Source organism: Amblyomma americanum, chromosome 3 (genome assembly GCF_052857255.1).
Source record: "Amblyomma americanum isolate KBUSLIRL-KWMA chromosome 3, ASM5285725v1, whole genome shotgun sequence".
Lineage (NCBI taxonomy): Eukaryota > Metazoa > Arthropoda > Arachnida > Ixodida > Ixodidae > Amblyomma > Amblyomma americanum.
The window spans coordinates 225,623,967-225,640,749 of NC_135499.1; the positions used below are offsets into that span (position 1 = coordinate 225,623,967).

A 16,783-nucleotide genomic window follows, 5' to 3' on the forward strand; every position below is an offset into this window, starting at 1 on the left:
TTCTATTTCTAAAATTTTTCGAACACTTAAGAAACGGTGCTCCTCGAAGCTTGCACTCTAAAGCAGTATATATTTATATTGGTTTTTTATATATTCCGCATCTTTTTTCTACATATTTTCCTCATTATATCGCTCGTTATGATCATTAGCGATTATCAACATGACTTTTTATGCGATATCATTAGAATCACAATGCAACCAAAATGCACATTGGCTGCAGAAACGTGACGTCATCAGACTGGACATTATGGCGTCAGACAGGAGGGGACGTCATTTCTGGTCCGGTGATCAGTAGTTGCTGATGTTAGCGCAATGACAACAAATATGTAATTAAATGTCCCTGCGAATATTTATATTCGTCTTTATTTGCATCTTCCTTATGCTCTTTCTGCATATTTTAGCAATGAAATTACCGGCTATTAAGACTGGCAATTATCAACGTGTTTTTTTTATTTAATCCTCGTTCATGCTTGAAGTAATTACGCCAACCCTCAGTTGCGCTACGGAATAACGCTGCGTGGTGTTTTTAGCATCGTCAACATATAACCGGATCGCCTGTATTTATTGGTGATAACACAGGCGAAAAAAGGCATAAAAGCGTGCGATATTTCACCACGCAGATCGCACCGCCAGTTGAAGTATAAAACAAGTTGGGTTGCTTGCGACGTATACTTCTCGTAGCTCATTAGTTATTTTTTTTTCGCCGTTTTATACGTTCGGCTGCAACAGCGTGGCATTTCAAATCTAGAGCGCCGTTAACTGTCTTGCACTGTCATTTCCTGGCGACTCTGGGCAAAGACAAGTTCTGTATGCGCCGCGTAGCCACGAATTCGTAATATACATGACGAATATTCGGTACCAGTAGTATTCACCTTTTTTTTAAATCCTGTAATGAGATGTTAAGCTGCTCCTTGCGTAGAGGCGATTTGGAGAGCTTGATTAAACCCTTTGCCAAAAATTATGCCTCACTAGATTTGCACAACTCAAAATGTTCGACGGTGCTCCGTCGAGCAATAAAAGGATGCGATGCGAACCGACCGAACGGCCAACGTGCGCCGCTCACAACTTGCGCAACTCTGAATGAGCTGCACTACTTCTCTGCAATAAGATTCAAATAAACCTGCCAAAAATAATGAATACCGCGCGAGCATTTCCAATCGCAGCTTTCACAAATTGTGCAGACAGCTTTATCACGTGGTGAAAAGTTCTGACCTCTGTTCGCCGTTTTCTCCTATGAAGCATGTGCCAGTTCCTTGAGTTTACGAGGAAGAAAATAGGTAGAAGAAAATATTGATTCGCTGAAAGATGCGCCTGAACTCTTGTGAAATGAGTTATGTTCGCGGCGCAACAAAGGTACTGATCCCATAAACGCGACTTCCTCGGAAACTGATTTGGCTGATACCGCGAGTAGACGGCACGAGACCGTGTTCAGCAAACTGACACAGATCAATGCTAACTTTACGACACACGTGAAGAAAAGAGAAATTAAAGAGGGCGACGAAGACAGGAATACGCCACGGAAATGATTCAAAACCCAAACTGCATTACGCGCAGAACCAGAAGCAAATCTGGCCTTCGCAACTGCTCTCAACGTCGTAAAAACAGGCTTTAAAAAATCGTCTGCCGCGTGCCCGCTCCGCCAGTGTGTCTTATTAGATCCGTGCAGCGTTACTGAAGATAGAACTGGTTCGCAAGCCAATCGAGACTCCGCGCGCATGGCGGGACGCCCTGCGATTAGCCGGTGCCCGATCACGGCAGCCAATGATACGAAAACCAAGGCGTGCCAGCCAATCGTGAACTAGTATTTGAACCCTCTTCTGGCATTGCAATCCGCGCATTGGCTGACGCTTTCTCTATGCCTTCCGCTGCACTGCACGATTTTAGCGCCGAGGAGCGTAAAGCATGTTTGTCGCCCGCTCAACTAGAGCTGCAGTCATCAGGACGCGAGCAAGTCAATCCAGGAAGACCCGCCCCTCCTAAACTTTATTGCGGGCTACAAACTGCAGCGATACCGGCTTGTCTCGAAGAGCTACGGGTATGACGACAACAGATAAAGAGAGAGTGAAAAAAAAAAGAATCGAAGTAAAGCGAGCGTGCAAAGCACGACGCAACAGAGACGGATGGCGCGAGCAACCCCCGTACACGTCACTGCCGCGAAGACGCTCGCAGTGCGTTCCTTATCTCGAAGCCTGGTTCCGGTCTCGCCGCGCGGCTAGAGCTCCCCTGACGTCCCCCCGCCGGGTGTTACCTCCAAGCGGATGTCAACACAATAATAACCGTAAAAGCAGAAGTCGGCGCAGCTCGTAAAGACTTCCTAATGACCCGTAATGGCGGTTGGCACGTTGTTAAAGTTTTACAAAGTTTTAAGGCAAAGGCTGTATCGTGTATGCCTTTCAGGCTTTAATTTCGCCTCACTTCCACGCCTTAACTTGCTTCTTTATCGTGTCGCTCGGTAAAATGAAGGATAAAAAAATATATCGTGCGCCATAAAACGGCAATGTCATGGCGGCTCCCTATAAAGAATCGGCTAACAGTATTTTGCTGCCATAAATCCGGCTTCACGCGATGTGAGGGTTGCCGGGAGATGTGTATGATACGATAAGCGAGAATGTTGTTCCCCGCGGGCCTGGAATATGAGCTAGCTGCTTCTGTTTACAATTATATTTTCAGTAAGTTTACACGAGGCGGCGCAAAGAAGTTCATTATTGTCGACCTCGGTAGATTTCCAAACGCGCGCAGAAGTTGAGGACTCTCGGCATAGGCAGATGTTTCTGCATTTCCCCTCTGCCGAAACACGACATGGGCGACCAAGTATAGACCTTTTCAGAACCATCAGAGCAGCCGGTTTTTTAGGGCTGGGGAGGAGCTTAATCCTAAACTCTTTCGTTCTCTACACGCACAGCCCAGTGTCCAATATAGCGGTGCTCATCGATCTCTTTTTGAAAACGTCTCTAACTCTGCAGCAAAACGTCACATAATCTGAGAAGCCGAGCTGGGAATGTGAGGACTGTGACATCATGCTTTCCCAAGGACATGAGGCTTCGCGCACTCCTTTTTTTTCTTTTTTCTTCCTGACGCTGTCCCTTCACATCTGCGAAAGTCGTGTTAATTACAAGGACGTACGACATTCTTGTCATCCCTGTGTAGGCAGCCTGTGAGGTCGAGTTCCACAACGTTCCCACGGCATTTAGAGCCTGTCACTCGGCTTGATGTATCGCCATAGCTACGTCGCGTCGCAGTAGTGGGCCAAGCAAGTCCGACAACTGACCTTGAGGCGCTTACGTCAGTCCACAGTTGGTGACCTCGCCGTAGTGAAAGCACTAAAGAAATGCGTCTCCTACCTTTGTTTGTTTTCGATATACGACCCCGAAGAACGCATGCGAAGAGGTTGTATGACATTCTTTTGACTCCACAGTCGTTCCCAGCCGGAGCGCTTCCGCGGTTAGAACAAGCACTGATTATCCGCGCCTTCTGTGAGTGGACGCTCACCGCAATGCTGGAATCGGTGCTGAAGTCTTCGTCCTCGGGGCTTGGTGATGCTTCCATACGCGCTAGGCTGCAGGACCAGAAAACCACCTGCGACAGGCGAAAGAAGTGAGAGCAAGTAACTATTCAGTCTATCAATGAATAAATTATAGAGAAGATAAATCAATCAATTCAAATACTTGGACTGGCACAAATAATCATCCTAGCAAGTATAATGGCTAGCAAGGGGTTGCGAGATGTTGACAATGGCGGTGGTGGCGGCGATAGCGATGGTGATGACCAAGAAGAAGAAGCTTTATTTGACGAAGATGGCTCGATGACCTCAAGGGGCAAATGATGTGGAGTGTATTTTTGCAAGCTCACAGCGGTCGTCGTGCTGCAGCACTTAGATTTCGGACTCAAGCTTGACAGCAGTATAACGACGAGCGAATATCGGGAGCAGTTTCGAAAGCGAAGGAATAAATCTATCACACAGCCTTCCTATAGGCTTCATTTCAAACGCAAGACGTGACACATAGGCTACGTATTGAAGATCCTGTGACCCATATGTCAAACCGGCATTTGATGCTCCGCGCGAGCTCCTATACCGTGGTATTCGAACAGTTGATAGTGCATTTGAGAGAGAGAGAGAAACTTTCATTTCGCGACCCATTTTAGCGCCCCCTTTCACGGAGTTCAGTCTGCCCCCAGAAGAGTAAGCAAACACAAGGCGACCTCATTGTCTTCGCTTCAGCGAGGAGAAAATTTAAAACAAATCGAATATTGATCATTCGAACTCGCAGAGGACCGAAAACTTGTTCGGATTATGCAGAGTTCTAATTAACGGGACCGTTTTCAACGCACGTGATGAAGACGGTGTCAATTAAGCGCCAGTTCGAACGAACCACAAGTTCGGGCTAAAGGAGTTTGAATTAACCAGATGTCACTGTATATGTGCAAGATCAACATCGCGACTTGTTCTTCCCATCTTAAAAAAAAATTGGCTGGGGCTTAGCTAAGGTTAAGCCTGGATATCTACAAGCGAAAAGGTTCGCTGATGCTTATGGTTTAGCTTATTGTTATGCTTTATGATTTAGTCTATGATTTAGCTCAGGTGTTTCACTAGCTCGTTTGGCTCTGGCCTTTTCATTCTTCCTTCGCAACTGCTCAGCGATTCCCCAACTCTCACCATCTTGGCTACTCTCAGCTGACATGGCCGAACGTTGCTGTTCAGCTTCCTTTTCACGCTGTTTAGCGAGACGAGCCTGTCGTACTTCTGGCGTTTCAGACTCGGCTTTGCTGCGTCGTTTAGCGAGACGTTCTTCTCGTTGTTCGGGTGTCTCGGACGCTCGTTGAGCTTTCAGCCTTTCATTTCATCGCTCCTTTTCAGCCAACTCCCGCGGTAGCACTTCTGTATCGGTAGTATCACTCTCTTCTCCTTCCGCGTTGAATGCGCACACCTATTCTCCGGCAAGCGGTTACATAGTCGGCTTCCGTGATAAACACGCGCTTGCGGCGAACGTCAAACGATGACGCATAGCGCGCGGCAGTGGCCACCTGCGCCGCGCGTGACGTCACGCGCGGCAGCGGCGAAGGTCAGGCGACGGAGTCGGCGGCGGCCACCTGCGCCGTGCGTGACGTCACTCGTGCTCTGACATACTCCGGCTCGCGCGAAGCGCGGTGTTGACTAGCGTAGTGAAGCTTTTCGCTTCAAACCGAGGAGAACTCCGAAATTTCACGTCACAAGCGTTCTGCAGTCAGGTTCAGTCCATAAAGTTTTTAGCGTAACGATACGCAACAAGCAATGGCGTTTCGCTGAAGTGGCCTCATGGCCAAAAAGTATACAAGACGGGGCACTTCATTCGGTTCATTTCCTTTCTAACCACCTCAAAAGAGCGGCCGCGCAACCCGCAGAATAAAGGTCCGGTAGACCGCTGCTATACAAGCCGCTGAAAAGCCCGAACAAAACCCTGTCGGACCGCGCGGTTGACTGGGCTTCATTCTCACTTTGCTTTTCTGCTTGTACACCCTATCGACGAGTACGCGCAACAGAATCAAAACGAAATACAGTAGATATTAAGGAGAAACGTGCTAGCTAAAATACAAGGAATGCAGGGCGAAAAAATAGCAGAGGAAGGATTACATCCTCGTCGATGTTCATAGCGTGAAGGCGGCTTAGAGCCCGAACAGACCGGTACGTAGAGAAAGATTATAACGGGGCACTAGAATTTTTTGAGGAACAAAAGAGGTACACAAAAAGAACCGTTCTATTGCGCAGAGCGCACAGGGAGAACGAGTGTGTGTGAGAGAGAGAGGGAGATCTGAAGCTTACGCAGAGACAGCTCCTGGGAGCGGGAACAGAACACCATACACTGTACGCGCCGCTGTTAATTCCCGGACATTTTTGCGCAAATTCCACGTTCGCCGCGCGCCACACGGTAGCTTGCCGAAGGGCTTCGCACAATTCAGGTTACTTTTTTCTTCTGCCGCTGCCTGGCTGAGAAAATAAAATGGAAAATTAAAATTAAAATCGTTTGTACGGCACATGCTTTTTAGTCGGCGGCGAAAATCGTTTACGAGCACGTTCGTTTTACAGCCGTGCAGAAAGGAGTCCGCCGGAAGCGCGAGAGCCGCGCTTACGAGTATAATCGCCGAAGCCGATAAAGAACTCTGAAAGAGCTGGAAAAACAAAAGCGCGCAGAAAGGTTTGCAATGAGCGGCGTCGTTAATACCTCGTTAAATTTTCAGGCGCGCTATTTCCAATAAGTCGCGTATTCATCTAACACAGAGAACGAAAACGCTTTCGCAGCATCGAATGCGCACGGCGGTGCCTGTTGTATTCTGGTTTATTAAATTTACTTCTTCTCCTTCGGGAAGCGAACGGTGAAACGTTGTATTCCTTCGTCAAACAACGCCTCTGCCGGCCGAACAACAATAGCTCCTCTGTTTAACTACATATGCGTCTCGGCAACTCGCGTTATTATGCAACTGCATGCGAATAACTTGCAGTGTCGTCTCTGACACGCAGTGGTGTCGTTCCCACGGTCTGTGCGCCTGTGCAGTCAGTCGCTTGCACACACAACACGGTTCTGATTAAGTAAAGCTCGCAACTCGTTTCGTGCGTTGTTCGAAACACCGACCGCCACGCCTTTCTCTTTTTTGCTCTTTTTTTTGGAGGGGGGGGATGCGCAGATTCAATTAAACACGCGTGAAAGACAAACAAACGCCTCGCCGCTTTTCGTGCATTAATTTGTGAGTATGCACGTACGCGTGCGGTGCGTCTGCGCGTAGAGGCAGCGCGCAGACGGCTATAACACCATATATAGCTGAGCATGTATGGTTGCAAAAACATCGTAAAGCACTTCTCCTTTACTCACAGTTGAAATGTTCGTTCTTTACATTTTATATCGCCGAAGATCCATTGCAGATTAAATGTGCGTCACGGATAAGCCCTTGCATGCGCCAACAAACCTATTAACGTCACTTCGGACCAGTGTAAAAAATGAAAACCAACATTCCCGCCGCTCTCCGGAAAATGATTGGGCTGTAACGCGAGAAGCGAGAACGAAGAGAGCCCGTTCGCGGAAAGACAACCACAGATAAATACGGGAAAATAATCGTTCCATGTGCTGCGCAGCTTTGAAACAAGTAAAGAGACTCGCCGACGTTGAAGCCTCCGCGCGCCGCTGAAATCCGCCTGGGAAGCGACGCAGCCGGCAACCATGGGTGCGCATGATTCGGTCGTCTGCCGTGCACGCTCCGCCATTTCTTCTGTTTACTACTCTAAACTGCTCGCTTTCTGCGCAGCACGCGTGAAGCGAACAACGCCACCCGTTACATCTGCATGGATCACTGGAGCTGTCACGTTCCAACCCAAACAGCCCCCCCCCCCAAAAAAAAAATAAAGAGGAAACACTATCTTTTTTTTCTATAATTGCAAATTCCGGTTCCTAATATCCGCTGAGCTCGATGTCTTGGGACGTGTAATTTTCCGCTGGGGACGAGAATTCTTGGTGAAGCAAAAAAAAAAAACGGCTGGAATGTGAACGGTTGTTTCAATGCTGTCTACGAGAGACGGGCAGTCATTGCTATATGTTACTGAATAATATTCTCAAGGAAATGGAAAAACAAAACAAACAAATAAACGTATACGCTAATAAACTTGGAGGCACGGCCGTTACGGAACATTTCGAAAAACGTCTAGAAGGCGCCTGCCCAAATGTAGTCGCTGCTCTACTTTAATGCGCGGCGAAAAACAACTATGTCTACGCGCGCAGAAGAAAGCTTTTATTCGTCTCCATGCCATGTGCCAGCAAATACGGAGAAGACAATAAGAAGGTCGGTCGACTTTGCATCTTCAGATGGCATGGCTCCTGTGATGGCATTAATCACGATGACGTAGTGCATGGCTCGTCTTATGCTCTATTCCCACCACTGAGAACGTCAGAAATTTAAATTGCCAGGGAAAACAGGACCGGAAGCTACAACTGTGTCTGAAACAGCGCGAAGCACTGATTTGCTTGCTTCGTCAAACGAAACCCTAAACCAGGTGCGCCTAGAAAATCCTAAATTAATAGCGTCCACGAACCGTAAGCTAGAGCATCAACTGCATCCGCAGGTTTGTATTACGCTCTGCTACTTGATTCTCGCGAGGACCAAGTTGATTTCCAAATCTGATTCGTACTTTTGTTTGTAATCAATCGTCGAGTGTTATTTTCGTTGCCGCCTCCATTCCGCTCAAGGAATCCGGGTCTCGGCACTGGCCGGCTTGCTGTCCAGGGCCTCATTGTGAATGTCCTCAATGCGCCTTCTTTGGGGTTCGTACAAATGGCCTCTTCCGGCCCTCGGCAGTTATTTCTTCCTCTCTGGTAAGCCTGCCTGAGGAACGTCAAAAATCTGAACCGCACCCTCCGCCAACACTGAGGCGGGTTGCAACGCAATGGGCAGTTTTTAGGTGTCACCAGTCAGTGAATCAGTTTCGACGTGTTTTTGCGCTGCTTTGCTCACAGCGTGCAATATTTCAGTCAGGCCTCAACGATACTTAGATACGATAGGTCACGCCGCGTGCGCAAGATTCATCACACTGGCTTGCGAATTCGCCTTGAGATGAGCTTCTCCCTGTGTCATGGGGCACGCGAGCACCCTATAACGTGCATACATAAAAGGGCTCATCAGGGCAGCGTTTTAAACTATGTTAACGCCCAGGAAGTGCGGCTGCAAGATACTTGTGTAAGTACGTAAACCATGTTGAAGGAAGACCAGCTCGCGCGGTAGGTCCAGAAGGTGCAAATTTAAAATTCGTTTATTCTGCTCCAAATGGCGAGTAGGGGGCTAGGGCTCAACTGCTCCGTACATGGACAGGATCGATTTGCTAGCAGGTTGAGATGAAACCGGACACCCAGCAGAAATGAAATAAAAATGGCCACAAGCGGGTGTACGGCGAACTGACTGGCTGTACAAGAGATGACAAGTGGCTTGCGCGCGCAGTAGCCTCTGCTGAGTGAAGTCGAATTTGTAAAGTGAGTTCACCAAACAAGGAACACTGCCGGCAGTATCGGCGAACAATGGCCGCCAATGCCTTTTTATATTCTAAGCCGCGCTTTCCGCCCGAACAATTAGGCGCCTCTCTGAATTTGACACGCTGGGGCACCTGGCGCCTTAATACAGTGCGTGACACCTCCACCTTCGCAGACGCACACGCTTTAAGAACTAGATCTCCCCCCAAGCTCTCTTTTATTCTTTTTTATATTGGAGGGCGAAGTCGTGCCGCAATTAGCGCACATTATCCACGCGGCCGCCTCCGCCGAGACGTTCTCGCGCCCTCTTCGGGATATGGGAAGCGAGGCGCGGCAGAATCGTGCTTACCGCGTACACGCCCGCCGATGCACCGTGGACGCCATTACGATGCAACAGAGAGGCGCGAGCCAACTAATTTGCATGCGTGCGTGAGGCGCCATCTGGCCCGCCGCCGTGGGGAGCTGTGCGCGGAATGTGACGCGCCGCATGCAGGCAGAGGGACACGCTGCGGACGTCAGCACAGCTTTGGGAATGCGATTCCAGTTTTGTCTACCCTCTCAAGAAGACGAAATGGACATGAGCAGGGCATAGAATGCTGTTGACAGATCATTGATGGTCCCTTAGGGCAACGAAATGGATTCGCAAGAGAACAAGAACGCTGCAGAGTGCGGCAGACAGTCACGGGGACGGATGTTTTAAGATGCAGATGTTTTAAGGGAAAAGGGTCCGCAGATGGTGAGGAGAGGGATTTCTTTCAGAGCTATGGGACAGATTTTGAATGGCAGTGGGCATTGGCTGTGACAATGATGGTGAGGATGAGGCGGAGAATGATGAGATAGATGTGGGCACACTCTAAGCGTGAACATGGGTAGAATGGAATCAACTGAAGCCGTAGGCGACGAGCGCGAAACACAGTAAAACCGCCGTGCACATGTCACTTTCAGATTCTTATAGAATTGTGCAGGCGACCAACGCAGCCTAGTCTAATAATACGCAGGGCGTCCATTGTACAAGCACTCGACGGTGCCATCGTGCCAGACCCCACAGGGTGGGTCCTGCAGTTCGTCCACTCACAGCGAGTCAGCCCGGGGCGTGGCTGGTCCCGTGGACTCAAAAGCGAAATACACGATGGGAAATGTGAGGGCGCATGCTCCTCTCTCTCGAAGACCCCCTCCCCACTTTTTTTTTTGCGTTCTTCAGTGTACACAAGGGCCTGACACACTGCGCGTCCGCGCTGCACCAAGAATGCGCCCGCGGAGAAGAGGTGAGGGCCGTCTCAAGAGTGCGGCCGAAGAAGAGGAATGTGTTCCGCACTGTGGGGCCCGTGTACCACTACAAGTGGTGCAGGTAAGAAAGGAGGTGAAGGGGATTGTGGGGGAAGGTTAAAGAGCGGCGCCCGGTACGTTTCCGCGGGCAGCGTACAGCGAGAAAGCGCCGTGCTACCCTCCTGCCCCCCCAAGGTCAAGCTCGTGCTGGCAGGGTATTGTTTGGCCAGAGGCACCGTCAAAGGATGGCGGTTTCCGTGCACCCCGCTGCTCGTTCCTGGGTCATGTGCGACTCGCAGGAAGAGGCCGTTAAAAGCCGCCTTCCTTCTCTCTCTCTCTCTTCACTCCTTTCTAGCTTTCTCTTTCGTTCTTTCGGCTTTCACACTTGCGATTTAGGCGAAGAGCCGCTCTGTTCTTCTCTTGTTCGTTTCTTTGTCTTCAGCCCTTAATTTATTTTTATTATTTATTTCTTCTAGGAGGCTATCGCATGTAAGGAGCTTTATGCGCTGCACTGGACAAGAATGGAGTTAAAGGAGAGGGCTGGGAGAGGAGGAGCCCTCCTCCATTTGCAGATAGTGAGTGAGTGAAAAACTTCATTGAGCTCTAGATTCGCTGGTCTTCTGCGGTCTTCAGATGGCTTCGTCCATCTTCTTGCAGAACGGTCGGTTGCTCTCCTCAGTCCAGGACTCCGCTGGATGCTGCTGCCAGTTGTGCTCGCCGAATCAGACCTTCTTGGTCGACCCGGCGATCGCTGGAGAGCACTCCCTTCCATTGCTCCGCATTCGGGTTTGATATAACGGGTACCACGTCTATCTGCTGGCATGCCCACGTTATGTGATACAGCGTGGGTGTTTCGTGGTACCAGGGGAATTTCTGATTGTATTGTGTGGGGTACATTTAGCTGAGTACGTTTAGGCTCGGGTACGAGCCTGTTTGTAGCTGCCTCCACGCGACAGAGTCCTCTCTGCTAAGGGAGTTGTACGGTGGTGAGTACCGCTTTCTGCAGCCCTTGTAGTAATTTAGTACCGCCGATTAGTCTTGGGGTACAGGTTCGGTTCCCTTCAGGTCGCCTAGATTGGATGCTCGGTAATAAGTGCACCCTCGAGCTATCCTGTCCGCCTCTTGGTTCCCTGCCACTCCCGTGTGTCCCGGCGTCCATACTATTGTATGCCTAATTGGTACTTCGTTTGGTTGTCGTTGTGTTATGTGGTCTCCGGGGCGGAGTATGCGGAGTGCTCCGTGCCCTATTCTGCCGCGCAGGTAGTTGCGGCACGCCGTTTGTGAGTCTGTAAGGATTGTTAGAGACCGTTTAAACCGATAGCCCTCCGCTGCCGCTAGAGCGACGGCTGCTTCTTCAGCCTCGACTATCGTACAATCTTGTAGTGATGCGCTGGGGATCTCGCGTAGGTTCGAATCAATCACCATTGCTACCGCGTTGCTGTTGCTCTGCCCCGCTGCTCTGGAGTATGTGGCTGCGTCCATCTTTTCTTGGGGTGCTAGTGCCTTTTGTAGGTATTCAGCCCTTGTCTCTCTGCGTGCTTTGCGTAGGTTGGGATCCATGTTCCTGGGTATGGGTGCTACATTTAGTGTGTTGCGATACTCGTCCGGAATTGTTTCGGTCCTCTGTATCTCTTGAAGTTGATCGGCGCAGTCTAGTTTCTTCAGGAGCTCCCTGCCAGATGGGGTCTGCTGTAGTCTGCGCACTTGAGAGACTAGTTGCGCCTCTCTCAATTCCTCGAAGGTGTTGTGTAGTCCTAAGGCTAGGAGCTTTTCGGTTGAGGTGTTGTGGGGAAGGTGGAGTGCGGTTTTGTTGGCTTTGCGCAGAATCGCGTCCGCCTGTTGTACCTCACTCTTGATGGGATTGTATTAGGGGAGGCTGTATGCCACTCGGCTGACCACCAGGCTTCTGACCAGCTTGAGTGTGTCCTTCTCTCGCATGCCGTGGCGTCTGTGTGAGATGCGCGTGATCATGCGGGCCACTTGTAGGGTGGATGCCTTGAGTAGGGCGAGGGTGTGGGTGCAGCGTTGGTTTGACTGTATCCACATCCCCAGGGTTCTGATGAGCGTCTTTTCCGGTATCGGCTTCCCCTCGAGGTAGACGTTGAGCTTTAACTCGTCGCTGGTGGGGACTGTGCGGTATTTCTTTCCTCTCCAAACTCTCAGGAGCTTGGACTTCTCAGTGGAGCACGCTAGCCCTCTTGCTCTGACGTAGTCCTCTACGCAGGTGGCTCCCTCTTGTAACTTCTCTTCTTTCTCTATGAGCGAGCCTGTGTTGACCCAGATGGTGATGTCGTCGGCATACATGGCATGGTGTATGCCGTCGATTTCTTTTAACTGTTTTGTCAAGCCAATCATGGCTATGTTGAAAATCGTGGGGGAGATGACCGACCCTTGAGGCGCCCCTTTGTTTGGAGTAAGGAACTTCTCTGATCGAAGCTCTCCCAGGCCAATCGTTGCCGTTCTGTTTGAAAGGAAGGCTTTGACGTAGCCGTAGACTCTCCTCCCACAGTTCAAGTCGTTCATTCCCGTGAGGATAGCCTCGTGGCTTACATTGTCAAAAGCCCCCTTGATGTCCAATGCCATTATTATATTCTCCCCGCTCCTGGGGACGTTCCCGAGTACTTTTTCTTTGATTTGAAGCAGTACGTTTGGGTCGATAATTTTGCTCTGAACCCGAACATGCTGTGGGGATACAATTTGTTGTCCTCCATGTATTGTTGTAGCCTCAGCGTCACCACTCGTTCGTATAGTTTTCCCAGGCACGATGTGAGCGAGATCGGTCTGAGGTTCTCAATTTGCAGTTTCTTGCCCGGTATAGGAATCATGACTACCTCCGCATGCTTCCACTCCTCGGGGACGGTGTTTGTTGAGAAAGTCGGTTAATTCTGCGACTAACTCATCACTGAGGTTGCGGATGAGTGCGTTATTTGCCTTGTGCAACCCGTGGCCGTGTTTCTGGTTGTGTTTCGAATCGCTGCGTATACCTCTACTCGCGTGATGGGTCTGTCCAGGTTATCGTTTTCCCTTCCCCGGTAGCGCTCTGCGTAAGCTGCTGGGTTTGTGTCCCCGAAGCACTTAACGCGTACCTTCTCCAGGAGTTCCGAGTCTGGTTTGCAGAGGGAAATTTTTTTACTGAAGAATCATACTATCCTTCGCCTTTTCTGCGGTTAAAGGTCAGTGAAAGGACTGCGTATATTCAAGCGAATGTGAACGACACCACGTGGGCCTTGTCACAGCCACGACTGCCAGTTGATACCCGCGCTATGCACGAACAAGTGCCTATCGACTCATTGCGCGGTTCACGAATCAGTATTCCGTCATGTGTAGTCGCAGTTGCCTTGCACAGAAATCAAAAGCCTCTCTTGGCACCATAACCACGACCTACTCAAGAGAGAGAGAGAGAATGAAAAGGAAACGCAGGGAGGTTAACCAGATGTGAGTCTCCGGTTTGCTACCCTACACTGGGGATGGGGGATAGGGGTTAGAAAGATGACAGAGAGGAAAACGCAAAAAAAAAAGAGGAACGTGCACACATGGAGACACACACACACAAGGCGTTCCAGTTAAAGTCTTTCACACAGGCCGGTAGATTGTAAAAAGCGCAAAAGCGCTTGCACGGCCTTTTTCTGCGACGATAGGTCCTTTCGATGTTGTAGAATTCTTTTTTCGGATAGCGGTTGGTCGTCTAGTTGGTCAAGTTCGTGGCTAAGGCATGCCCTCTGTGGACTGTACTGCGGGCAGGAGCACAATATATGGCCAATTGATTCTTCATGGCCGCAGTGGTCACAGGTTGGGGTTCGGTCATCCCTATGCGGAAGGCATAGGCTTTAGTAAAGGCAACACCCAACCAAAGTCGATATAAAAGCGTGGCGTCTCTACGGCGAAGCTGTGATGGCACTCGAAGACTTAATGTTGGATCAAGTGAGTACACTCGCGTATTTCTTAAATGTGGCTCATTCCATTGCGACTCGGTGCACTGCCGAGCAAGTAGGCGGAGCTTCCGTGCCGCAGTCAGTTCTAGAAAGAGGAATTGGGACGTGGCGCTCCTCAGTATGGGCTGAGCGGGCAGCGTGATCCGCCCGTTCATTGCCGATAATCCCGCAGTGACTTGGAAGCCACTGGAACGTTATTTCATGGCCGGCATCACTTATATGGTGTAACGTCTCTGTAATATGGAAGATTAGTTGTTCGTGCGGTCCGCGTCGTAGAGGTGACAGTAGAGACTGCAGTGCCGGCTTCGAATCGCAGAATATTTTTCATTTGTGTGGCGGTTCATCACCAATGTGATGAATGGCAGTTAAGAGCGCTGCGAGCTCTGCTGCCGTCGATGTTGTCGCGTGGGTCGTCTTAAATTTGATTGTTGTAACTTTCGCTGGAATGACGATTGCCGCCGCGGAGCTGCTTGGAAGGACAGATCCATCAGTGTAAATATGCGTTGAGTCACGGTAGTTCTCGTACAAATGTAGTAGCGTGAGCTGTCTAAGGGCTGGTGATGACAGATCAGCTTTTTTCGAGATACCAGGTATTGCGAGGTTGATTTTTGGCTGAGCGAGGCACCATGGAGGGATCGAAGGTCTCGCAGCCGGAGTGAAACAAGCTGGCAATGATTCATCATATGCAGTTATCGTTTGGCTGAAAGATGTGTGTGGCCTGTCCGCTGGTAGAGAGGCTAAATGGTGGCGAGGATTCCTGGCTAGATGCCTTATATGGGTCCTGAGTACTTCAATTTCAATGTGGGTCTTGGCAATGTGGTCTCTAGCGATTGCTATCGTAGCCACTGTTGAAGCACTCTGAGGCAGGCCTAGACAGATCCGGAGCACTTGACCCTGAAGACTTTGTATTATGCGTAGATTCGTTTTGCCTGTGTTGCTTATTGCTGGCAAGCTGTATCGCAGAAATCCTAGAAAAAGCACCCTGTACAGATGTAACATGGCACTAGGCGACATTCCCCAGGTCTTGCCAGCGAAAAACTTGAACAGGTGGCAGATGCCTGTCAACCGTTTTTTCACGTATGATATGTGTGGGCTCCATGACAAGTCCCTGTCGATTATGACACCTAGAAACTTGTACGATCGGACCCGTCGTATTATTTGGCCATTTATCATTACACTGTAGTTTGCCATGGGTTTGCGCGTAAATGGCACTAGTGCGCATTTCTCGGAGGAAATTTCCAGGCCTCGATTACGGAGGTAGATAACAGTTTATGTGGCGGCTCTCTGAATTCTCGCTCGCAACTGTAGGCGTGTTACTGCAGATGTCCATATGCAGATGTCATCCGCGTACATTGATAGCCTGACTGTGGTTGGCACGTGCTCAAGGAGAGCAATTAGTGTTAGATTAAATAACACGGGGCTAAGTACACCGCCCTGGGGGACGCCGCGGTAGCTATAGTGAAGAGAAGTATGGCCTTCCACGGTGCTTACAAAGAAGGATCGCATGAATAGATAGCTCCGTATCCATTGAAACATCCGACCCCCCACTCCTACCTCTGCGAGAGCAGAGAGGATGGCTTCATGCGTAACGTTGTCATACGCCCCTTTAACGTCGAGGAATAAGGATGCGCAGAGACGCTTACGGCATTTCTCATGTTGAATGTAGGTCACCAGGTCGACGACGTTATCGATCGATGATCGACCGCGTCGGAAGCCCGCCATGGCATCTGGGTAGGTGTTGGGGTACTCAAAGTACCACTCCAAGCGTCCTAGGACCATCCTGTCCATTACTTTGCCCACACACCTCGCCAAAGCGATCGGGCGATATGATGAGAGCTCCAACGGCGACTTGCCAGGTTTCAGCAGTGGAACAAGGCGACTTGTCTTCCAGGTTGTTGGTAGCGTGCCATTTCTCCAAGATTCATTGTACACCTCAAGAAGAACTCTCGCTCACTCCCCCAGGTGACACAGAGCTCGGTAGGAAATTTCGTCAGGTCCTGGCGCTGATGTGCGGCTACACAAAGCTAATGCTGCCTTAAGTTCGTGGATCGAGAATGGTAGATCCAACCGAAAATCACGTGGTGGCGGGTAGCTCGAAGGCGATGGAATGTTGGTAGCTGTGAGTTGGCCGGATAATCTGGCGCAGAAATCCTCTGCCACGTCAATCTCCGATCTCTTTTGAGAGAAGGCAAGCGCCTTGAATGGGAACCGCTGTACGGGAAGTGTCCGCAGCCCACGCACAGTTCTCCATAGTTGCGATAAAGGCTTGCGTGGATCTAGCGACTCACAGAAAGCAGCCCAACGTTGCGATTCGAGCTTGTCTAACCGGCTTTGTATCTTCTTTTGTGTGCGCCTGGCGGTCCGTAGATCGTCCATTGTTTTCGTACGTCGGTACCTTCGTTCAGCACGTCGTCGGATTGCTCGTAGTCGTTCTAGTTCCACATCAAAATCACTAAGTTTCGAGGAGCATGTTAGAGTACACATAGTGTCTTGCACCACGCTCTTGATTGCCCCTTCCAAGTCGAAAGATGAATTGGCGTCGCAGTGTTCTTCCATAATAGACTAAAATTTAGGCCAGTCCACTCTGTGGATCGTATCCTGTGT

General features: G+C 49.9%; 2 protein-coding genes across 2 annotated transcripts in view; one reads left to right on the forward strand and one right to left on the reverse strand.

Moving 5' to 3' along the window:
• Positions 1-16,783, reverse strand: part of nolo (ADAMTS-like no long nerve cord) — a 176,313-nt gene that overhangs the window by 48,851 nt on the left and 110,679 nt on the right. Inside the window, 1 exon segment of the mRNA XM_077660305.1 lies at positions 3,490-3,576. Coding sequence (XP_077516431.1) covers positions 3,490-3,576 — 87 coding nt within the window.
• The window catches only part of LOC144126247 (uncharacterized), a 220,075-nt gene that overhangs the window by 13,412 nt on the left and 189,880 nt on the right, over positions 1-16,783 (forward strand). The window lies entirely within an intron of this gene.